Source organism: Erpetoichthys calabaricus, chromosome 15 (genome assembly GCF_900747795.2).
Source record: "Erpetoichthys calabaricus chromosome 15, fErpCal1.3, whole genome shotgun sequence".
Classification (NCBI taxonomy): domain Eukaryota; kingdom Metazoa; phylum Chordata; class Cladistia; order Polypteriformes; family Polypteridae; genus Erpetoichthys; species Erpetoichthys calabaricus.
Genome location: NC_041408.2, coordinates 30,751,596 through 30,777,524, shown reverse-complemented (window position 1 = coordinate 30,777,524; position 25,929 = coordinate 30,751,596). Strand labels below are relative to the sequence as shown.

Here is a 25,929-nt window from a genome sequence, read left to right as displayed (position 1 = left end):
TTTTGGGTTGTGGAATGAATCATCTGAGTTTCCATTATTTCTTATGGGGAAATTCACTTTGATATACGAGTGCTTTGGACTGCGAGCACGTTTCCGGAACGAATTATGCTTGCAAACTGAGGTTCCACTATATATATATATATATATATATATATATATGTATATATATATATATATATATATATATATATATATATATATATATATATATATATATTCACGGCATTCGTAGTCTGTGTCACAATCTGATTGTATGGGTGGTTACCTACCAGGTAACGCTTGTGGTTGGCCAGCAATCTGCTAACATCCACCACGGTGCCCTCAGTTTGTGAGGAGCAGATCTTTGCATTTATTTGACAGTAAACTATTTCAATATATATATATATATATATATATATACAGTATATAAAAGCCAAATACCACTGACTCACTCATCACAAAATCTCCCAAACCATGAGGACTTGTTACTTGAAATTTGGAATGTAGGTTACCCTTGGCCCGTAGGTGCTTGCTAAGAAACGGTTTTAAAAAGTTCGTGATCCAAATGTGTTCTGTCTGTATCTGTATCTGTCCGCTTTATGTCTGTCCACTTTTCATGAGAGAATTACTTAACGGATTTAGATCTGGTTGTTTTCTATAATTTGCTTGAACTTTCCAGTTGATTTTGCGACTTCTCTCATCGCACTAAGTACCATAGTTCGCTTGCGGTACCGATGTATTTATGCAAATCCAACAGAGTGGCTGTGGGTCGAGAGCAGGGGGGCAGGGCCTTCCTCATTCACTCGCTAGCCTGTATTCGAGTTAGTCTACGTCTCGCCACGTGTTGGAGTGCACCTTACCTCCGCTTAGCTAGCGATACCTATTTGTTCAACAGACATTATCATCTACAGATTGTTAAGGAGTAACGTTTGACGTTTTTGAGAGAGAGATCAGAGCTACGTGTGTTTTACAGGGTAGCTTCTGATTGCCAGAGACATCACAGGCATGTGCTTCTCTCCCCACTCGGAGAACGATTTCCCATCTGAGCTGAACACAATCAGATACAGTGCCAATGTCTATTGATTTTTAAAGTTTGTCCTTTTTTCATTAAGTCAATGTATGTGTGTGTGTGTATGAATGAATGTTACAGCATCACTTCCGAATGGCTGGACTGATTTTGATGACACATGGTATACATGTTTCTCATTGGTCGACTTAAAATACTGTAGGGTGAAATCAACCCTAACCCACCCCCTTCTGGGTAGGGTGGGGGGTGATCTTGCGGTCATGTATGCATGTTATCATCCAGTTGACACTCGGAATGACCACCAGAGGGTGAACTGGAGGTGACTGCCAGCATTCTTTATGTTTGAGCACCACCGTGCCCCTGTTGCTTTTGAAATTAAATCGAGTTGGCTGGTTCCAAGCGTCAACTAGATCAGGCATGTCAAACTCACTACCATTGGTGGGCCGCTTCGACTGCCATACGTGCGTCAGCGGGCCGCACTGTAACAAATACTATTATACTATTATACAAAGTTACTGTAGCTTTCTTTCCAATACTGAAAACTTTAAAAAATGTAACACTTAAAGTTTAAAGAAAAGCAATTTATTTCCATACAGTCTCCATACAACAGTGTAGAATTAGAGTCTTAGCCTCTTAGCTAGGTCCTTATTAAATTATATTCATTATATTATATTCATTGCTTATATAGGAGCCTTACAGTGTGAGATTTATTTCTTTTGTCCCGACACTTGGCATCTCTTGTTAGTAACCAGTTCGTCAATATCAGGCTTGAAATCTTGTGCAGCTGCAACCTTTATGAGGGATGAAAAGTGCTCGACGGTAAGTCTTGAGCGATGTGGGGTTTTGGTAGCTTTCATTAACGAAAACAATTGCTCACAAAGGTAAGTGCTTCCGAACATTGACAGTACTCTCGATACCAGCTTACGGATCTGCACATACGAGGGTGGCAGGTAAGCATACAAGCCTGGCACACCAACTTTGTTGTATTTTGCCTTCAGAATAGAATCTGACTGCACTTCAATCAATTCCATTTGGATATTCTCAGGCGCATTCTCAACGTTGTAAGAGAACAGCGCAGTGCCCTGTTTGTGTGAACTGAAATCACGAAAATGCGTACTGAATTCATTGCTCAGTAATTCAAGTTGGAAAACAAATCCTCCAAAAATCAAATTTTACTTTACTAAGTTTACTTCAAAGTTTATATTGTAAAATAAGCCGATATGCAAAAAGCCACCTGACCTACAATAAATTTACAAACTCAAAATCACAAAAATGTTAATAAACAACTCACCAACTTCTCGCGTCCACTTCAGATCTTCAGCTGTAGTCTGCACTAACTCTTCGTTACAATACTAGCACAAAATGACATGAAACTAGAGCAAAAAAACGTGAAAATATGCAAGCTATTACTACTCGTGATGGTCAGTTCTGCCCAGTGGCCAGTCTCAGCAGCCCAGTCAGTAGTGTAGCCTTAGCAGGGGTGGCTCTAGGCTCGTGGCGGCCCTGAGCAGAGAAAAAATTGGTGGCCCCTTCGCCTGGCAATGTCAATACGGTATCTTATGCACGGCGGATGGCCACATATGTTGCGGACACTGCATAGCCGCCTTGTGCTCATGACACGCTTCTATATACGCGTGTCCGTAACTTGAAAACCAAGTGGCGGCCCATGATATTCTCATTACGGCAGAACGTTATAATACTACATATAGCTTACTGCTCCGACTCTAGTGACATTTGTAAATACAGCGTACTAATTAACAAGAAACACAATGCTTTTCGGCCACATTGCTGTCAGCTGTGTCGTTATTTTCTCTTTCTGTTTTATATTCAATATATATTGGCGTGGAGGACCCTGGAATTTGGTGGCACTGTGCAGGTGCACAGTTTGCACATGCCTAAGGCCACCCCTGCTGCCCGCTGCTATAGCCTAACACTTCAGTTGTGACGCTGCGGCTCATTAACTTTGGTCAAGGCTCGTGGCTATACTAGCAGATGACGTTTCCGGTACTGTAATGCCATGGGAAAACGCGCTTTTGTCAGAAGGCAGAAGTAAGAAAAGTCAATAAGTAACACTGAAGATGCAAAATGATTCAACCACAAACAATGGTAATCATTTTGTACAAGTTCAGTGCTAACTAGGATCTGTCATGCGGGCCGTGTGTTTGACATGCCTGAACTAGATAATAATATACAGGTGCTGGTCATAAACTTAGAATATCATGACAAAGTTGATTTATTTCAGTAATTCCATTCAAAAATGAAACTTGTATATTAGATTCATTCATTACACGCAGACTGATGTATTTCAAATGTTTATTTCTTTTAATGTTGATGATTATAACTGACAACTAATGAAAGTCCCAAATTCAGTATCTTGGAAAATTAGAATATCAATTAAGACCAATGCAAAAAAAGGATTTTTAGAAAAGTTGGCCAACTGAAAGGTATGAACATGAAAAGTATGAGCATGTACAACACTCAGTATTTAGTTGGGGCTCCTTTGGCCTGGATTACTGCAGCAATACGGCGTGGTATGGAGTCAATCAGTCTGTGGCACTGCTCAGGTGTTATGAGAGCCCATGTTGCTCTGATAGTGGCCTTCAGCTCTTCTGAATTGTTGGGTCTGGCATATTGCATCTTCCTCTTCACAATACCCCATAGATATTCTATGGGGTTAAGGTCAGGCGAGTTTGCTGGCCAATCAAGAACAGGGATACCATGGTTCTTTAAACCAGGTACTGGTAGCTTTGGCACTATGTGCAGGTGCCAGGTCCTGTTGGAAAATGAAATCTGCATCTCCATAAAGTTCGTCAGCAGCAGGATGCATGAAGTGCTCTAAAACTTCCTGGTAGACGGCTGCATTGACCTTGGACCTCAGAAAACACAATGGACCAACACCAGCAGATAACATGGCACCCCAAACCATCACTGACTGTGGAAACTTTACACTGGACCTCACGCAACGTGGATTCTGTGCCTCTCCTCTCTTCCTCCAGACTCTGGGACCTTGATTTCCAAAGGAAATGTAAAATTTACGTTCATCAGAGAACTTTGGACCACTCAGCAGCAGTCCAGTCCTTTTTGTCTTTAGCCCAGGCGAGACGCTCCTGACGCTGTCTCTTGTTCAAGAGTGGCTTGACACAAGGAATGCGACTGCTGAAACCCATGACTTGCATACGTCTGTGCATGGTGGTTCTTGAAGCACTGACTCCAGCTGCAGTCCACTCTTTGTGAATCTCCCCCACATTTTTGAATGGGTTTTGTTTCACAATCCTCTCCAGGGTGCGGTTATCCCTATTGCTTGTACACCTTTTTCTACCACATCTTGTCCTTCCCTTCGCCTCTCTATTAATGTGCTTGGACACAGAGCTCTGTGAACAGCCAACCTCTTTAGCAATGACCTTTTGTGTCTTGCCCTCCTTGTGCAAGGTGTCAATGGCCGTCTTTTGGACAACTGTCAAGTCAGCAGTCTTCCCCATGATTGTGTAGCCTACAGAACTAGACTGAGAGACCATTTAAAGGCTTTTGCAGGTGTTTTGAGTTAATTAGCTGATTAGAGTGTGGCACCAGGTGTCTTCAATATTGAACCTTTTCACAATAGTCTAATTTTCCGAGATACTGAATTTGGGACTTTCATTAGTTGTCAGTTATAATCATCAACATTAAAAGAAATACTGAATTTGGGACTTTCATTAGTTGTCAGTTATAATCATCAACATTAAAAGAAATAAACATTTGAAATACATCAGTCTGTGTGTAATGAATGAATCTAATATACAAGTTTCACTTTTTGAATGGAATTACTGAAATAAATCAACTTTGTCATGATATTCTAATTTTATGACCAGCACCTGTACATACAAGACAGCAAGACAAACACATCAGTGAATCTTCATTGTTTGTTAATTTATTTTTAGTTTTAAAGTTGTGTTTTTTTTAATTATATTTTTCTCAAACAATTACAAAAAAAAAAACAAAACAGCTACTTTCCTCCTGGCCGGGTATTTCAGCTAGTATATATATAAAAAGTCAATGTATGTGTGTATGTATGTATGTTCCAGCATCACTTACGAACGGCTGGAACGATTTTCATGAAACTTGGTACACGTTTCTCATTGGTCTACCAATAATAGTGTAGGGTGAAATCAACCCTAACCAACCACCTTCTGGGTAGGGTTGGGGGTGATCTTGCATTCTTGTATGCATGTTATCATCCAGCGTCAACTGGATGATAATATTAAAACAAGACTACAAAGCAAACACATTAGTGAGTCTTCATTGTTAATTTATTTTTATTTTTAAAGTTGTGTTTTTTTAATTATATTTTTCTCAAACAATACCCATGCTGGTATTGTTTGAGAAAAAAAAATGCAAATATCATCCACTGACACTTAGCTTAATAATGTACAGATGCCATTTTAAATCTTGGAAACTCACACTGCAGTGACACTGTGCAAACAATTATGCAACTACAGTAACACAAGTCATAGGTCCAAATACAAGTACCTTAAAAGAGGCTTCTTCTAAGGTTGCACAATCACAATTATTCTCTTTTTCCCTCTCTCTTTTCCCTTTCTGTCCTCTCCTCCAGGAGAGCTTTGTCCGTCTTCCACCCAACTCCAACTTGCATGGGTGAGGCAGAGTGATTCCTTTTATTTTAGACCCGAGAGTACTTCTGGTGTTGGGTCACAGCCCACTGCAAGCACTTTTTGGGCAAACAGAAGTCCTCGAAAGTAGGGATTGTGAATTCAGCAGCAACCCCTGGTGGCACTTATGGTTCCCAAAAGGGGTGCTCCATGGGACTACAGGCCCCAATATGCCTTGATCATATCCCATGATCTCCCCCTGTCCTTCTATTGTATTAGCCCTAAATGTCTCTGCTAGATCCCAACCAAGATGCCACCACACTCTTTATATTGTTGGTATTGTCTTCCAACCTCCTTGAACGTGAAATATCCTGCTTTTTCTTCATCCTGACTTCTCAGTCAGGTAATAGGCCAGCTTCCATCCTGCACAGAGTGCCAGCCCATGGGTGCTGTCTATCACTATATATCTATATTATTTAGTAATTAAAAAGGAATACTCTTGCCTAAAACATTGCTCCCTTTCCAAAGTGCCATCTGAGGTGATCACCTTGTCCCTTCACCCCACGTGCCAGCCCCAAGTACTGCATACTCACCAGTAGTGCACATCTTAAATAATGGAGTTGTGGTTCTAGATACACGACTGTGTGTGATTTCACAGTTTAATGGCCTTCAGTTAACACTCCTTATAAGTCTGCTTATATATTAAGCTATCTTTTGCTGGATAGCAGGGCGTATAATGTTTTTGCTGGGAGTTTATGAGGTCTGAGTTGATGGAAAGGGCTATCGGAAGTTAGTGAAGATTTAGAATGGCTGTCTGACTTTCGGGATCTTTCTCAAAAGATGAAGGTGCTCTTATGCTTTTCAACAGGGTGCCATAGGTGATGCTACTGAACTATAAGAGATGCTTAGGGACATGGACCCCATAAAACATACAACTTCAGAATGGGAAGGAAAGTGTCTGTGCAGAATTACTGACATCTTTAGGAATACTTTCTAAGGCAGTCTTTGTTACTACTGTTGCTAGGTCTGCGGTTTTCTTGCCTAACTGGGTTATTTTTGAAGGGCTTTTGCTGGTTGTGGTTTTTGGGGCTATTATTTTAAAAATAATGAGGTATTTTGGGCTATTTTCCAACCCCCCTCCACTATGTTTTTCATCCATCTGACACTCCTTCCCCTTTTATTTGCCCTTGCATATGTTCTTTACCGCTGTAAAATCTCCAAACAGGGACTTTGTGTTATATTGTCTATTTCAGGTATTGGGCTATTATTTTTTTTGGCAAATTGACTATTTTTAAGTCAATTGGGCTATAATTTTTAAGGACCTGGCAACCCTGTTTTGTTACATACAGTATTTTGAGGTAAATTAGTTCTACTCATTAATCATGGTGCTAGAGAATGACATAATGTTGCATATGTAAGTATGCAAGTAAGAACTGAGCATGCTAGTAAGAATTTCACTGTCCTCTGTACTTGTGACAATACTGACCACATAAATGTCTGGGACAAAAGTAACCTGTATACCAGTAATATTCTCTACCCATTTCACCATTCTTAGCAGTGTTTTCCAGTCCTGAGATGAGAAGGAGGGACTCCATAGTATGTTGGTAGAAATTGGTGGGCATACAGTAGATGGAATAACCAGGGCTTTCCACCAGGGTCTGAGGGTGTAAAGGGATTGTTGGGTCAATGGGCTGCTCAAAAGCTGCTTATATTGATAAATCTGTGAGTAAACAGTATTTCCCTCATATATATGATATGGTGGTGTATTTGTTCCTGTTATTTATATTTAATTACTGTCACTATTCTGTAGAAAACATGAAAGTAAGATTCTCAATTTACTGTGTACACATAACAATAACTTTGAACTTATTCACTTTTACATCAGCAACTCCAATAATATCAATAAGGGTATGACACCCCCCACCAACCCAATCTCCTAAAGTCCATCATCAGCTTTTTTGCTGGGGGAAGAAACTAATGTTATCACACAATTGCTGTTTCGTCATTGTTGGTAATCAGACATGCAAGTGCTGTGTTGTCAGCAAACACAACTTATACCAGTTAGAGGTGTCATGCTTGGCAACACAATCCCACTGTTCAAAATAACTCTATTAGATGTACATTACAGAAGTCAGAGGCCTTAGATCCTGTTACACATGGTGGTCATCAGTTTAAGGGCCCTGAGCTTCACTGCTAATGTCAGGGTGTTAAAGTCAAAAATGCTGCCTTTGTAAGTAAGCAACAAGAGTCTCTGTCCAATTTGACCATAAGCGGCAGCATGTGAGTGTGTTTACTCACTAAATGTTCATCCCTGTGGCAGTTATAGGTTTTGCAAGTTTTTCAATAGTTTAGATAATGTAAAGGAAAATGGAAAAGGAAGAGTTTAGCCATGTACATTGTTGTTCAAAAGTTAATTTTGCATTTGCTTCATTTTTCTTTTGTATGTGAAGTTCAAACAGACAATCAAAAACCTTGTATTTATGTATATTTTTACTTTCGTTTTAATTATTTGTACTCATATAGTATGTTATGTATAAGATCATTCAATTTTTTAACAATATATGAACAATGATCAGACTTGCTTATAGTGTACTTTCTAGTTTTCCTTATAGGGAGTCAAGCTTTTGTTAGCCATGAATTATTGCTTTTATTAGATACAAGTCTCTGTCCTTGTAGATCTTGCTAAAAGTACAGCTGAGTTGAGAATAGACTGTAAAATGGAGCTTCTGTCATTCAAATTATTAAGTTACACTTCACTGGTTTATTTAATTACCCTCAGTACATATACAGTTCCTGTTCACATAAACTGTATGCATTGTATTCTTGCTACTTGTTCCAGTAACATAACTTGGAAACGATGCTGGAAAATCACTCTACGTTGTCTCTCGTAAACAGCAGAACTCTTTTCCTTTTGATGTTCAGGAATGTAAATCAGTCAATCATTTTTAGACAGCATGAGTCATACTAAAAATTTTAAAATGCTTCACAAAGCAGTTTACAGTACTGCAGTTCAAATTTAATAAAATGGTGCCCTTTAAATCCAAATAAACTGCATAATTTGGCAGGCAGTTGAGAATATCTCAATGGCTGTACATCTTTTACTTTAAATCTGCTTGCTTTCCCTGGTGTATTCTGAGGTTGTAATACTGAATGGCACACTTTGTAAATGGTTATTAACTTGAGTGTATAAAAGGCAACTAAAAAATAAAAGTGTCCTCTTTAAAAAATTAAGTAAAACAATACAAACTGGAAGATTTATTTTAATTTGTTTTTCTTTTAGTCTTAAAGAAGCCACATCACTTGCCATCCATTCTGAGGAGTTGCTGAAAGTTTTCTCACTCCACAGAAATACTTTGAAAGCATAAATGATGTCAGTCATCATCCAACCCGCTATATCCTAACACAGGGTCACGGGGGTCCGCTGGAGCTAATCCCAGCCAGCACAGGGCGCAAGGCAGGAACAAATCCCGGGCAGAGTGCCAGCCCACCACAGGGCACACACACACACTAGGGACAATTTTGGATCGCCAGTGCACCTAACCTGCATGTCTTTGAACTGTGGGAGGAAATCGGAGCGCCCGGAGGAAACCCACGCAGACACGGAGAGAATATGCAAACTCCATGCAGGGAGGACCCGGGAAGTGAACCCAGGACTCCTTACTGCGAGGCAGCAGCGCTACCACTGTGCCACCGTGCCGCCCCATAAATGACGTGATTCTCATTATCAATCTGCTCAAAATACTCCGTTATTGTGACAGACCCCTGGTATTTTTAGAATTATTTGTTATCCAAATATCCATCCAACAATTGTCTTTAGCTAAACTACTATAGTTTGATTCGCTAACTCAAAACGTTTTACTAACCAAGAGAATTCATTGACATTTGTATATAATAGCACTTACAGGCCAACAGTTTAGTTTCTCGCAGGATAAAATATGATCAATTTTCAAAACCCTGCTACTTTTTCCATTAATGATAATATTAATGTTACTGGTTGAGTAACTTTTCAGGTGTTCTGTGTTTAAGCAGATTCGGTTGTATCAGAGTCCTATTTAAACAAGTCTCTTCTCTTTTGGCAAAAGGAATCTTTCTAGAAATATTCTCATTTAACTGTAGTATTAATCATTTTCTAACTTGTGTAGACCTGAACAGTATCACGAAGGGTGTGGGAGCCTATCCCAGCCAGCGTAGTATGCAAAGCAGGAACAAACTCTGGACAGAGTGCCAGCATATTACAGGGCAAACACACACCCACATACTAAACACACGCTAGGGCCAATGTAGTATCACCAGTCCATCTAACTTGCATGTCTTAGGACTGTGAGAGGAAACCATAGCACCTGGAGGAGACCCCTGTAGACACAGGGAGAAAATGCAAACTCCATGCAGGGAGGACCCAAGATGCAAGCCCTGGTCTCCTTACTAAAAGGCAGTAGTGCTATCACTGTGCCACAGTGCCACCCTATAGTAGCATTAGTAAAATAAAATCAAATTGTAGAATTAATGCCCACAAATTTTCTTGCAAAGCTGATTCAATATCAGACAAGGCTTGTATAGACCTCTAATACTCCAAACTTGAATTTTGAAACAAAAAACTGGTGCTGCCTGCTTGTCAATTCTATCACAGTAGCAGCAATGCTTAGGCATAAACTAAGAGATATGCTGTGTGTATCTGGAGTCGTGGCCAGACATTATGACTTGTCCTTTTTGAGAATATTAGCTGCTGGAGGTGTTTAACCAAGAAATAATCATTGATCAGTATACTTTGTTCAAATACTTCCTTTGCCTTTTTAAATATCCATCCACAGAGATACTTTAAAAGCATAAATTATGTCATTCTCATTATCAGTCTTTCTGAGGCCATTGTTCCCATCTACTAGTTTCTGTGTCTTTTTTTTTGTCCTTTCAAATTCCATCAGCTCTTATTTAGCTCTTACTATTGGCTAGAGGCAAACTGGACCCCGTGTGTAATCTCATGGCCATAGATCTGGACCTGTAAGAGTAGAAACTCTTCTCCAATGACCAATGGTTCTTCAGTGCTTATGCTTAGTCTAGCTGAACGGAAAAAAGATTCTGGTTAACATCTTCCATCCATACATTATCCAACCTGCTCTATCCTAACCACAGGGTCACAAGGGGTCTGCTGGAGCCAATCCCAGCCAACACACGGCGCAAGGCAGGAAACAAACCCCGGGCAGGGTGCCAGCCCACCGCAGGGCACGCACACACACACCAAGCACACACTAGGGACAATTTAGAATCGCCAATGCACCTGACCTGCATGTCTTTGGACTGTGGGAGGAAACCGGAGTACCCGGAGGACACCCACGCAGACACGGGGAGAACATGCAAACTCCACACAGGGAGGACCCAGGAAGCAAACCCAGGTCTCCTAACTGCAAGGCGGCAGCGCTACCCACTGCGCCACCGTGATGCCCAGGTTAACATCTTATGTTCAATTTAGTTTAGCATGTGTTCACATACCTGCTGGCCGTCTTGAGGGTCCTCTTCATGTTCCAGCCCATCTTTATCTGCATCATTACTTTGGCTCCTGTTGCCAGCTAAGTGCTACAGGGTATTGTTTTACTCTCTGCCTTGTGCTTTTATGACAAAGATGCTAAAATTTGAATGTCACTGTAAGTGAATGAATTCCTCTTAGGGAGTAGTGTGTTAGTGAGAGCCTGGCAGTAGGGAAGTGAAGAAAGACACACAAAATGCTTCTTCCTGTATTGTGTATCATTTCAGGGGCAGTTACACTTTATAACCATTTCACACTCTAGTCAAAACCAGCAGAAGAGGTAAACCAAGCATTACACACCTCAATAGCAATGGCAGTGTAATAACTCCATTAGTTCAGCGTAAAAGAGACCGCTGCCCTGCCGTCTGATATTCCAGTAGCAGATTCACATTAATGGTGACTGAATGCAGCCGATAAGTGGGAATAAGTTGTAAGACATTTTAATGAAGAAAACTTTTATTCATCTTTTGAGGGAGTTTCGTGCAGGGTAAATTATTATTTTCATCTCTCTCTCTGCTTTGCTTCTTGTGTGCTCACCCAGCATGTTTTTTATGTTGTTTAAACTATACAAAAATGTGTTGTTTGCCCTAATTACATGTTGCGTGTCATTAATATAGCCTATAGTATTTGACTAATATAATATTTGAGTAATATGTACTGTGATATGCCAGGGGGCGTACAACTCCACTCCCCAAACCGTAGAGACAGGCACCGAGATACACACAAGTGCCAACAACACACAATTTATTTTCTTTCCTTTTCTGTCCTGGACAGAGTGTACAAAACACCACAATAATGCAGCTCAGTCCTTCTTTTTTCACCTTTCTGTCTCTTGTGCCGCCTTGACTCCTCTCCCACAAGCATTGTCCACCTTCCATACGACTCTGGCTCCCTGAACAGAGTGAGGAAGTGCTCCAGGTGCTCTGTGATTCTCTTCGGGCAGCACTCCCGGGTGTGGCGACAGTGCTGCAGTCCAGGGCTCTGGGACTGTCCAAGCGCCCCCTGGCAGTGGCCACAGGCCCCAACAGGGTTGAGCTTCAAAGCTCCAAGCCTGTGACTCCGATGCAATCCTGGAGGATTTCCCTCTCATGTTCCGGAGGAGGTATTGCCCAGAATATGTCCTCTCCCCCAGTCCTTCCTTTATAGGGGCATCCCAGCTGGGCAAGGGTCTCAGTTGTCTGCCACAGTACTTAAATTATGCCTGCAACATTCAGCGTTTCTGCTATCCAAAGGTACACTACAGATACTCTGTCAGCATTCCTGTGTGGATCAAACACAGGAAGCTCTGCAGTCTACTTTGACTTTATTCTGTAGGAAGATAATTAAATAAATATAGATAAACAATATTCCATGTGGCTTTTATATAAGTAACATTTAAATGCTTTTCATATAAAGACCATCACAAAGCATAATCACAAACGGAACTTTGCACGATACCTTGGTGAGCTCTGTAAGCCCTGCTGTTTCGTTGAAGGGTATGCGTGTGGCAGACTGACTGGCAGGATGACGTCCAACCTGTTGCTGTTTCCAAACGGTGCCAGCTTTCACCTTTGCCTGATAAAATTTCACATTTAGGTGCAACTTTTATTTGCCCTTTACACCAACATCAAAGTTCTCAGTGTGGGAGAAACAGGAGCTGCAGCTGTGGAGAATTTCCTCCTGGCAGTATCAATCTGCTGTCATATCCTGCAAGACCTGCCAATAGGGTTTGGTCAGGGTTAGGTAAGATTTTTTCCATCACAGGAACTTTAGCTTCTGCTAACAAGTCAGTTATTATACTGAGTGTTGTGGCTATTGAGTAAAATACTCTGAGACAGAACAACGTCTGAGGAAATGTTAATCTCCTCTTTCATTGTGCAGGTGGGTGAATGAAGAGTATCATGTATGTAGGTACTTCAGCATTCTGTGTTGTTAATTTGCAATCTGTTTTTTATTTTAATCCCAGTTTACGTCCGTGTTACATCTCACCATACTGTGGCACTGCTGAAGTTGTAGACACATTACTCAGCTGCTACTAAAGTGAATAAAAATGATACTACTAGCAGCACTTAATGCAGATCAGACTGTAGTGTAAGGTCCAGTTTATACTTCACGCTCAGGACTCATATGTGTACGCATCATGGCTGCCATGCATTCCCAGTGTTCTTTTGACGCTTTCTCTGAGCATGTCCTCAGAAATTTACATGATGTGTGCATGAGTTGCAGTACCAGCAAAAATATGGGTGGTATGTGTGTGCAAGCTTTGGTATATGATGTCAGCATCATTGTTTACTATCAACATATAAAAGCAGGCTGGTAGCTCCAACAGGATCACTCTGTGTGCTTCGATGTTTGATGAATGGTTTGATGTGCTGAAGCAGATCATTAAACTTAAATTCTGACATGCTTTTCTTCATCTACTTCTCGCATAGGCAATACAAGCATTGCATATTCCACATCGTAATGATGGGATACATTTAAAGATATCACATATTGTCTTGACATTGTGCCATCTTTTTTTTTTTTTTGCATCAGAATGCAAATAATTTTTATTTTTAACATCTTTCTTTACTCAACTCACAACAAAGTGAAACCGAACGTTGTATTCTCCCTGTGATGATTTGTCACACTGACAACTGGTGGAATCCACCAGATTAATTTAAATTACACATGCAAGTATAGACAGTACATTGCTTGTGTAGTAGCAGCGTCTTCAAGCTCATGCATCACTGAACGTTACATATATCCCTGGCTTAAATGTTGTGCTAGATATAAATATTTGAATGAGCTGAGATCCTCACAGGAGTTCTAACATTACACATAACTGCTCTGTAAAATTCTTTTTTCTTTAAAACATTTTTGTTATTGGGCATTTCTTTAGATTCTTCATTTTCTGGTTTGGAAAAAATTTGATGGCACTGGAAGTTCCATTTTGTCATTGAACATATTTTACTAATTCTTGAGAAGTTGTAGTACTACTGACTGACTGTCTGTCTGTCTGTCTGTCTGTCTGTCTGTCTGTCTGTCTGTCTGTCTGTCTGTCTATCTATCTATCTATCTATCTATCTATCTATCTATCTATCTATCTATCTATCTATTTATCTATCTGTAGTCTGTTAGTTAGACATATAAGTGTGAATTTCACTGTACTCTGCACACATGATATTACTACTAGTACAATTACTCTTCTGGGAGCTCCAGTTGACATGCTGTAGATCCCGTGATGCAAGTTTTTCCACCGAGTAATGTTCTGTCTTTCTTTCCATAGGTTTCTCTCTCTCTCTCTTTCTTAGTTTTTTCCTTAATCTGAGCAATTATCGCCATCAGTAGAATGTGCAGGAACCACTTTTGAAGGTTGCAGATCAGCTGTTTAGACTTAAGAATGAGGGGTTAGGGTACTTTCTTGATCCCCATATATTCTGAGAAGCAAGACAAAAAATATCATAAATGTGTTATGTCTTTTCAGACTGGAGGCCAAGATCAGAGGTAAGGTGGGGTAGAAGGTGCTTATATGGGATCCAGGCAGGATGAGGAGGGTCCAGGAGGACATATGATGGAAGTGATGTCAGATGTGGAACAGGTGTTGAATCTTCCCTCCTTTAGAGGGGGAGAGGAAAAAGCATTTGGCAACAGTCCCAACACCTGGTCCGGAGGAGAGTTACCATCAGAGCCCCTCAGCTATCTCCAAAATGCACACATGTGCAAACCAATAATGATGACTGGGCAAGGTTCATACAACATCACTTTGTTTAATTTTCCACATTGCTCCAGTCTATTTGTTAGGATGTCATGAATATGGCTCCTTAGTTTCATCCAGTCAGTCCCGTTGTAATTTCCTGTTTCATAAAAAATGTTTGAATAAATCTTGTATGTATTGTTTGAATAAATCTTGTATGTATTCTTCAGGAAACTGAACTGAACTTTGTAGAATGTTAAAAAAGTTTTTATTATGTTTTCTTATTTAAACATGCACTATGTTAGCTAATTCAATCACCTTCTCCAATTACAATAGCTGGAAATTGGGACTGGGCCACTATTACTCTTAAGTCTATTTCATGTGATGCTGCCTTAAGCTCTTCATTTACATGGAAATTCAGTATGTCTATAGCCCACATACATTTAAATGTATACTTTAGTTATACTAATCTCATTTGTTATGCATTTAGCCACTCATAATATTAAAAATATTATGTTCAGAATGAAGCAGAATACAAGGGAAGGGTACAGTGTGCAAAGGGAGAAGAAAATCATCTCCCCTCTCACATCTTCCCAGAATCACACACAGTTTTACTTGTAAGCACAGGACCAATCACTTCATGTAAGGAATGGTCAATGAGGACTCAGGTCATCAGATTAAAGTCTCCTGTGTTGGTCCCTGTCGCCATGGCATCCTTGACACTAAGCTGCCACATGAAGAGTCACGCTCCAAAGACAGTTTCCATATTGTATTCTCTTGGGCTTTAGCTGTGTTTGTGTCCTTGTTCAGATATCTACTACCACCTGCCAAAAAGTGGATTTCTCTTTTGGTATTTGTCAGTCTCAAGGAGTTGTGGTTGCCTTCAACCAGTATTTCATGGCCTCTCTCAGTTTGATGTCCTCTGTGTTTTTAGCATTAGTACTAGTTTCTCGTCACAAACATCTCTTCAATATAACAAAACCTGTGTACGAGAGTTACAGCCAGAGAAGGAAACACAAAATGCAGTGCAGTAAAGTATTTGATACTGTGATGTGGAGTTGCTGTCTTACACCCAAAAGATGAGGCTGAGTCTAAGGGCTTCAGGAAAGCCAGCTTTAATCCACTCGAAACAGAAACAGCAAGGTTATATATTGAAACAGGAGCTACCACTCTACTACACATAGACACAGCAAATGGGCAGGGCCAGAGCCAGGTCAATGGTCAAGTTATAATGTTCCCTGCATCACCTATAGGGTGACAGATGTGTTGCAGGAGGAGGAGGTAAGCTTGAGGTTGCCTCTGTGACTCTGCAAACTTCCAGGGTGCTGCGAACATGCGGGGCAATGTGAACCTGCGGTTGCCTTGGCGATGGACAAGCAGCCCTCAACAGATGCGTAAATCGCATTTCGGCGTGTCGCCCCATTAGGGAGGGTCTCAAAAGAGTTAAGAAATCTCACAATACTAGTTGTATCATTTTGGAACTCATTCAAACATTGGAATAAAATTACAAATGAACACTGTACTATTGAAAAAGCCAGCTTACATGTGTTTGATTGATATAACCTACCTTTGGCATGTTACAGTGTGATCTTGCAGTGTTGTGTAATGCAAGATGAAGTTCTTTTGATGTAATCTGCTGTTTATAAATGCTAAGGCATTTGTTGTGAATTGAAAATAATGTGTTGGTTTTTCTGTGTGCATGAGCTTGAGCACTTGCTGTAATCTTTTACTTATGCACTCCCAGACATATTTGTTATAAACAGGAAATAATGTGGGCTTTATTTGTATTCTAATCATGCATCATGAATCATGTCCCCATTGAAAGCTCAGTTCCTCCTTTGCTTAAATTGTTTTGACACTAAGCTTGCTTTACAGTTGAGTTATTATTGTAATTTTCACTGTATTTGCTGTGTATTTTTATTTTATTAATTAACTGAATAACATTAATGAAGTTCAAATTATATTTTTCTCCACTGTCTAAGATAGTAAGGTTTTAAATAACATCTTGAAATCAGATTGATGGTAAGTAGGCAAAGTCAGCATTGAAATTACCTTCTTGAAGTTTTAATATGCAGACAAGGTTAGTATTATTAGTAGAACTGACCATGCAATGTGTTACATTACAAGAACTATAAAGGACCACCACATAACTTCTGTTATTAAATGATTACATTTGCTTCCAGTTAAGCTTAGGGCTGATTGCAAAATCCTTCTTCATCTCTTCTTACTTATCTGAACTTGTCATTACTTACAAATCAGAACACAACTTGAGATCTCAAGACACTGAACAACAAAAGATTAATAAAACAACAATGGGAGATCTAGTTTTTGGCTGCAGGGCCCCAAAGCTGTGCAATAATCTGCCTGTTTGACTCATTACTTTAGTGTAGCCTACCCTGATTAGAGCCACGGATTAGCTGTTTTTATTGCATTGCTGTTTGTTAATCATCTGTACAGAAATATATGTATTTCAGTAAGTGCAAACCATTACTAACATCTAGGATACTGGGAGCTTTGGAATCCAGAAGTCTGTGGTTCTAGGCCTCCAGGACTCTGACTATGTCTGACACTGTTTTAGAGTTTGGGTTATAACTGACTGTGGACCTTTCAGAGGTGTATTTTCTCCCTGGATGCTGCTGACTGGAACTTTTATTTTCCTCTTCTCCATTGTCATCTCACCATATCTCCACAATAATATTAACAGCACATGCTAATAGGATCCTATTATTTCAATCAATTTGAAATTGCTTTTTTTACTGTGTGTTTAAACTAATATGTATTTTTATATGTGGGCCTTCTGTAATTTGTAAAGTTTATAATTGTATTTATCCAGTGAACTTACTAATATGCCCTGAGCTAACACTCAGTCAAGTGCGCCATACAAAATAAATTGATTTGACTTGTGGTGTTCACTAACTGCTCTCTCTTTACAATGACAAGGCTTACAGCTCCTAGGAGCCCCCTATTTATGTGCTTTGCCACTTACCTGCCACCTTTGGACTTGGCAACACTCCGCCAACTGTAACAAACTGTACAGCATGGCCAACATCAATGTGGAACACCCAAAAGAATAACATATGAAAATAAACAGTCATAGTCCATGTAATGTGCAAACTAAAAAATGATACCTTTTCAGGAACAGTTTGAATTTCGTGACTGATTATTCCCAGTAGACAAATCAGAATTGGGAGTTCAAAAGAGTTCAGCTGCAAATGAGGATTAACGTCGAGGTTTGCACTAAAGCTTTTGGATACCAAACTGGTAGAATGTTTCAGGAGTCCTACTTTGAACAGGGAAAAACACACATCTCTTAATATTTATACTAAAAAACTACTGCATATCCACACTGGTTCCTAACATGCTGTATCTCCAGTTTGTTGTTATTACACCTAAGATCTTTGTGTAACATGCCCACCACATTACGCTCCCAGAATTTAATACTGTGTAAAATACTGTATAAAATGATGCCTTACAGTAGGCCAGGAGAAACCAGTTCCTTAAATACTATCTATATTGCAAGTGATGCTATTAAGGATGATATTTGTTTTTAAAAAAATGTAAAATATGATTAAAAAAACAAAACTCCAAACCTCACTTATCACATTACCACACTTCAAATGGAGGAGACATTTCCAAGCTACAGAACCAGTGTACTGCAAAAGAGACAGACTCCAATCATATTAGGCATGATTCACATAAATGTTAGAGAAGCAATTAGAAATGTGCTGCATAAATTAAAAATAATCAAGTCCTAGCAGGATAGCAGTTTATAGGATTGATTAAACAACATAATTTGAGGTGCATCTTGACATCTTGTAGCCTGGAGTCTGCCTCCGGCAACATAAATTGTGATTAAGTGGTCAGGCGGCAAATCAGAATCAGATACACACAGCGGCTGCTGTATTTTTACCAAAAAGTGTCATTTTAGATAACGTAATATCTACACTGATCAGGTATACATTTCCTCTAGATTAAGAACAACCTTGAGAGACTAAGGAAATATGTGTGTCATGTCATGAATTGTTAAAATGTTAGCCCTCAAAGATAGGAGACCTGCTTCCATAAATTGAAAATAATTATTTGCCTTTTTTCTTGATAAATTTTTGGAATGAACACATGTGCAGTACAGTATGTGAGTTTTAGTTTGACTGGCACGCATTTAATGATAAAGGAGATCTTTAAACTGCTTATTGACCAGCTACAAGTGATTGCAGTAATCCTTTCTTTAAGGTATTACACTCTAGCAAAAATGGCCACAAAATCTGTTGGCAAGTCATGCCAATATAAATTGCTATTTATAATTAAATAACAAAGCTCTCATTGCTGCCAGCATTTTTGAAACTCTTCCAAGGAAAATCCGGCATTGTGGTTGCATAGCTGGTTTGGATTCCTGCTTGACAAGTTCAATACCAGATAGAATGACTATAAATAGCTTGATATTTAATAAGTAATTTAATAAGTAATGATTATTAAAAGTAGAAAATTGCAAGCAAGTTCTAGCCGTGACCATGTGGCTTGTGAACATGTAAATGCTTTATCATGGCTGTACAAGAAAATATTTACATCAGGACATTTGTCTATTTTAGGCTACATGGTATGATTTATTATTATTATTATTATTATTATTATTATTTGCAATATGTTTTTAATTTATACAGGTTTTTTTTTGTTTGGTTTAATTTAAATAGCCATTGCTCTCATATTTTTATTTTATTTTTTTTTTAAACTTTATTAATCCCAAAGGAAATTACTTAGTTTTCGCAAACCCCTTTGGATCAGAGCGCAGGGTCAGCCATTGTACAGCCCCTGGAGCAATTACAGGTTAAGGGTCTTGCTCAAGGGCCCAGCAGAGTAGGATCTCTTTTGGCAGTGACGGGGATTGGAACCGGCAACCTTCTGGATACCAGCACAGATCCTTAGCCTCATTTTGGTATATGCAGTAACAAACATGTGACACAACCATCACCCATAATGTGGAGTTGGGCTGAAAAGCACACCTTAGTGAAATGTGTTGCGCATTTTGTTTCCGTCTGTTTGGGTTTGGCACCACACAATGTCATAATCCTTTGCTGAGGTAGAGAACTCATTCTGCACACTACTGAATCACAGGACTTATTGATTTTTGTGCATATGACTTTAGCATATTGCCTTATTTTTTTGTTTAAATTTAAGATTTGTTATGTATTCAATTTATGTCATTTCATGACTTGATGAGGGATAGGTGATTTTTGGGGATACTCTGATGTACAACTAAGGAAAAGTTGAAACTATGAAAAATGCAAATGAAACAGAAAACAGCGATTAGCAAATGATAGTAAACGATTTTTGACAATATAAAAGGCCTTTACTCGGTGTTACAACTAATGATTAATGGCTACCGTTGCTGATTTTGTCGCCTGAGGATGTCAGATCACACAACTACAAATCACAGGTTGCTGAGTTAAAGCATTATTCAGTTTGTACCTGAGTCCTTCTATCTCAGCACTTGCAACCCAAATATAAGTTCAGGAAAGGTAATTGCTGGAGTATTATATTTTTCTGTCTGCTTTGCCTCAAAATGAAATGTTTCTGCCTTTCACATGCTTAACTAACTAGAGCTGCAGTGCTGATTTGGTGCTGTATCAGATTGATTCATGGCATTCAATAACCTTAATGTTTTATTTGTGTTTTGTTTTGGTAACACAGTGTGAGAAATATCTTTTTCTTCTGAACTGCAGTAATCCATGTAATTAACATCTGTCATGAACATGTACATAATGTAATCTCCTCTAAATTAAAATCAGCTACTTGCTAATAAATAAGCAATATTGCAAATGAAGCAATAATATTAAGAGTAATCCATTTCTGAATCTATCAGAAAGATGCAATTTTAGCAATGTGTATGCACAGTAGCATGAATGAATATGTGGCAGGATAGTATTGTCTTTCCTTGTAAATATTCAGGATTTTAAAGAAAACCTTCACCTAAAAATGATATTTTTTGTATATTTTACTTCCCTGTTTAGTTTGTAGTGATGACTGAGAAAGAAGTTTTTTTTTGTCCATGCAGAACACTGATAACAAAGTTTCTAATGCAGTTGGGAGTATTTTAATTAACATCGCACAACAGCAAAAAGCATCAAGAAGTCCATGGAGAAAAATTTTACATTACTCATGTCACATAATGTACATGTCAAGTCATCCAGTCATATACTCACAACCTCCCAGATATGTGTATTTTTATGAAAAATAGTTAAATAAACATTCTCTTGAACAAAAATTGAACATGCTCAGACAAAAATGAACATTTGAATTGAAAACCTGCCTCATTCATTGGTCAGGACTCCAGCCTGGTAAAAGCTTATTCATTGGCTTACATTATGATTCACATGTTATAAACAAAAACAAGCACTGAGAGACATGTAAAACAAAAATTAAAAGTTAAAGAAAACCACTGAAACAATTGAAAGTATTATTAGGAAAAGAAAAGTGTAGTTTCACAGACCACTGCTAAGTAATCCTGATGTATTCCAATTGTGGCTCACCGCTATTAATATTAATGTAATGTTGGGAGGCGAGTGTACAATTCAAATGCTTGTTCACGTCTGAGTGCATTCCATTTTCATTAACACAAGAATCTTCCAGAGGTGGTTTATTTAGCAATACAATATTTAAATGAAAATGCCTGTGTATGCGGAGTTGTTAGCATACAACTGGATGGCTTGATGTGGATTATGCAACACAAGATACAGTATGTGTGATTTATCACAAAACATTTTTACATTGATTGCTGTTCTCCAGCGTTGGTCACCATCAATGCCCACTATATCAGGTAATTTGTTACCTCTGTTCTGCATGAAAACATGAGATTAAAACTTTTTTCCCAGCCATCACTACAAACTACATATTTTTAGGTGGAGTATTCCTTTAAAAGCACTGACTTCTGCAGCATTTTACTGTAGCAGGTGCATTGTTCATTTTCCTACGTTGGTGCCATCTGTTTCTTGATATGCAGATAGATTAAGAGGGCATTGGTCAAGGAGGAAACGTTAATTACCATTGAAGTGCCATGGTTCTCATGGTGTGATGGTCACTGATAGCTCTTCTCTGACACTAAAACAGACTTTTCTGTACTCTTTTAACACCTTGTGTAACAACTACTAGAGTATTCATTCTGATAGGACCAAAATAAAAAAACCGACAAAGCCTATATGTGCAAATCCACCCTGTGCACTAAACTGTTGTGTCTGTCTCACTTATGCACCAGGTTGCGCTTGATATTGGAAGATGATGATTGTTTATCTTGGCATGATGAATCTATCAACTCCACACTTCTAATGCCAAATCTTTGTTTTTCTCCATACAGATACAGATATTGGCACATATCAGTACTATGACAAAGGAGAGCCAGGTAAAAAAAAAAAAGTCTCTTTCAAGATTAAATTTTTGTAAATTTATAAATTTACACAATACTGCTTTAAGTCAGATTTATATGTTTTGGTATTGCTGTTTAAAGGTGATGTCCTGTTTTCAGACTTAAATATTCACAAATGATTTCACCTAAAAATGGTACTCTTTGGCTGTAATAATGTGAATTAAACTTTAATTTGATTTTTACAGCACACATTTACTGACTACACTTATTTTAACCACAAATGCCGATCACTTCCAAATTTATGATCTTTACAGATGGTGTATTTAATAATAAAAGCTGATATGTTATTCATTTTATTATAATTTATATGGCCAGTCCCTTTAATTAATGTAACTTATAATATCAGAATAAATTTCAAATGTTTGCATATATTTTTCACAGTTTAATGTTTGCATATATTTTTCACAGTCTAGACACATGCTGATTAAGTGATGCCTTCAGGGTCAAATAGTGTGGATTGAGCTTGAAGTGCAAAAGTAAACTATAGGCTGTATAGCCTGTTTGGGCATCCTCCCCACAGATGTTGATCTCTGTCTGCTTGGTGGCATGGCTTGTCCATTTGACTACCACATGATGCTTGCCCTTTTTATTTTCTTTATCTTCTCTTGATTCTATCCTCTCTCCTTCTCACGAGTTGAGCTCTTGCTTGAACTCATCTCCTGACTCAAGAATTCCTTTGGCTGTCTGCTTTTAGCCAGTTGAATACCAACTTGGTGGTACTTTTATTTCATAAACACCAAGATAGACCATGCACCCCATGCCTTTATCCTCCCTTAAAAGCCAGCTAAAACAATCTCATAAGTTCCCCCAGGATCAAGAGCCCTCTAGTATATGATCTTGCAATCTCTTCCCTTACTTTTCTAGCCTGACTTTCATTTTGAAAGGAGTATTGGGGCCCCTTTGTTTTTTGCGGGTTCATCAGCCCTCTGGCATCCTGGGAAAACATTGCACTCTTTCCCCTGAGCTGCAGCTGCCTCTCAGTTTTGCCAAATTACATGCTAATTTCCACCATGCATGCAGGAAACATAAAAATCGCTAGTGGCTAGTATTATGAGGGTTCCTGCCCATGCCAGTGTGGTTCACTGTCCTTGTAAATCAGCTGCATGACTTTCAGCTCTGACAGTGCCAAGCTGGTGGTGCCCCTGTACCTGACATCTCCTGCCAGCCAGGCACCCTTCACAATTTACATTATAGTGAGAGATAAACCTTTTTGTGTTAAACATAGTAAAAATGGAGATTATCTGTTAAAAGCATGCCACAGAACTCCTGTCTTATCTTAAATACATACAGTTTTTTTTTATTTGCCACTGGACACTGACATTATTGCTCTCCTAAGGAGCTGACTTTCAAAGTGCTAGTAAAGTGGTCCATTCATTTTGTTGAACGTACATGCACAGACCCGTTTGATGAAAACTATTGTATATGAGGTGAAATGATCAGTTTGATAGAAAATCCTATATGGTATATTTGAATGTTTCTAGAGAACGTTATCATGTAAACTATATTGCAAAAAACAGATACACCACTAGCTAGAATATGGGCAAGGCAGATCCCGGAGAAAGATCAGGAAGATGAAGAAGCTGTTGAAAGACCAAGTGGACTTTTTAAAAATACATTTAACAATCTGCATTCAGTCACGTAGCAAGTTTCAGGTCTAACAGGTTCATTTATTTTGAGTAGTTTAATAAAAATGTCAGGGCCACAAGGTGGCACAGTGGGTTCCACTGCAGGTAACAGTTTCAAGGTCCTAGGTTCAGATTCTGCCCCCATCCCCAAGTTTCCATTCTTGTCTGGGTCGTTTTCATCATTTCACTTTGTTAGTTTGATTGTTGGCCCTAAACTGGTCGTGTATGTCTGAGTTCAGGCTTGTAGTTGAGCGCGCCCTTCAATGCACTGGCACCCCAGTCAGACTTGGATCCTTCCTTGCACCCAATGCTACTCTGGTAGGCTTCAGATTCTGCCATGCTAGAGTAGAATATGTAGGTTTGGAAAATGAAGAACAAACAACAGGTCATTTCTGTGCTGGTGGACCAATGCTTATCCCACAATACACTCTTGACTGCATTCATAAACCTTTTCAAAAACAAGAAGCATAAGTAGATTCTCGTGCTTTGTACATTCATATTCATTTTTAATTTGTTGAATCAAGCCATCAAAAACTGCAGGAACAAACCTTTAGAGCAGCCTGCGAAATCCACAGCATTCTATACCGAGTGAAAAATCCAAATTCAGACATTATTTATTTGTTAGTCTCAAAGTAGGTAGTCTTCTTAATAAAAAAATTTAAAACTGAAATGACTGCTTATGTTTAAAGTATTAGGGACAGAAAATTTTCAGACTTATCTAAAATAATGTCTACTACAGCTGCACTGTAATAAAAATATCAAAATTGCAGAAATAAAGTAAGGAGTAGCATTTGAGATGAAGCATATCGATGATTATTATCTGCAGTCATACCATTTGCGCCTGAAGCTAAGCATGTTCAGGCCTGGCCAGTACTTCGATGGGAGACCATCTAGGAAAAAGCTTGGGTTGCTCCTGGAAGAGGTGTTGGTGTGGCCAGCAGGGGCTGCTTACCGTGTGGTTTGAATGTCGACCCCAATGCCCAAGTGCAGTGACGGGGACAAGGACACTGTGCTGTAAAAAATGGCACCATCCTTCAGAAGAGACACAAAACCAAGATCCTGACTCTCTGCGGCCATTAAAGATCCTTTGTAAAGAGTAGTGGTGTATCCCAATGCCCTGGCTAAATTGCCCATCACATCCTGATCATTCTGGCCCCCTAATCTTATTGACTATCTCTCTAACCCCTTCACCATCTAATAGCTAACAAGTGGTGAGTGTACTGGCGCAATAATGGCTGCCGTTGCATCATCCAGGTGGGTGCTATGCATTGATGGCGGTTGAAGTGGTTCCATTTTGTCTTTGGTAAAGTGCATTGAGTAGCAAGAAAAGCACTATATAAATGCAATTAATTCTTCTTATTATTATTATTGAGTAAAAATTCAAGTCCAACTGAGTGTAAAGGAAGACCAAATTCGGCAAATTATTTCAAGTTTCCATAATTCTAAATTAATGACTTTCTTTAAAGCCACTTAATAAATAAAGCAATCGGTGTACTTCTCCAAACCATTGATTTTCTGAAAACCCTTTCCATTATGCACTTGCAGGCAGGCAGGCAGAGCCTATCCCAAGAGCCTTAGGTGCAAGGCAGGAATAAGCCCAGAAAAGGATTGTCAGGTGTGCACATACCATACATAACCCGTCCAATTTGATTTGGCAGTGGACAGGCACATTTTTGGGATACCTTAAGAAAACTCTTATTGGCATGGAGAGAACATGATACGTATGCTCAGATAGTGACTTGGCAGAGAACTGAAGCCAGCTCCATGGTGCTGTAAGACGGCATTATTAAACAATAGGTCGGACTTATTTCATTGATATCATACGTGTAAAACAGTTGGTCTTTTTTTATGTTACCCACAAATTATTACAAGCATGTTCCCTACCAAAAAATCCAGGACTTCATTAGTAGCACTTTATGCTTGGCATCAATAAACTCTTACTATTTGTGTTCCATCCTCCCTTGTGTGCTACTCATTTCAGATATGAGATGTCTATTAGCTATACAAATGGCTTCAAGGAATCAACTAGAACCCTCTTTGTTAGTGACAATTTACAGTCACTACAGCACACTATTTTGCTGTCCTCTTTTCCTTCACTTTTAATTTTCTGCGCTTAGAAATTGCA

The 25,929-nt window shown here is 39.0% G+C and overlaps 1 protein-coding gene across 3 annotated transcripts in view; it reads left to right on the top strand.

Moving 5' to 3' along the window:
- wdpcp (WD repeat containing planar cell polarity effector) overlaps positions 1–25,929 on the top strand; it is a 424,187-nt gene that overhangs the window by 213,256 nt on the left and 185,002 nt on the right. For all 3 annotated transcript variants that reach the window (XR_007933616.1, XM_051919684.1, XM_028820594.2), the window contains exon 4: positions 22,111–22,155. Coding sequence is in view for 2 of the 3 variants with exons in the window: in XM_051919684.1 (XP_051775644.1) it covers positions 22,111–22,155 (45 nt within the window). In the remaining variant the exon portion in view is untranslated. The remainder of the gene's footprint in view (positions 1–22,110; positions 22,156–25,929) is intronic.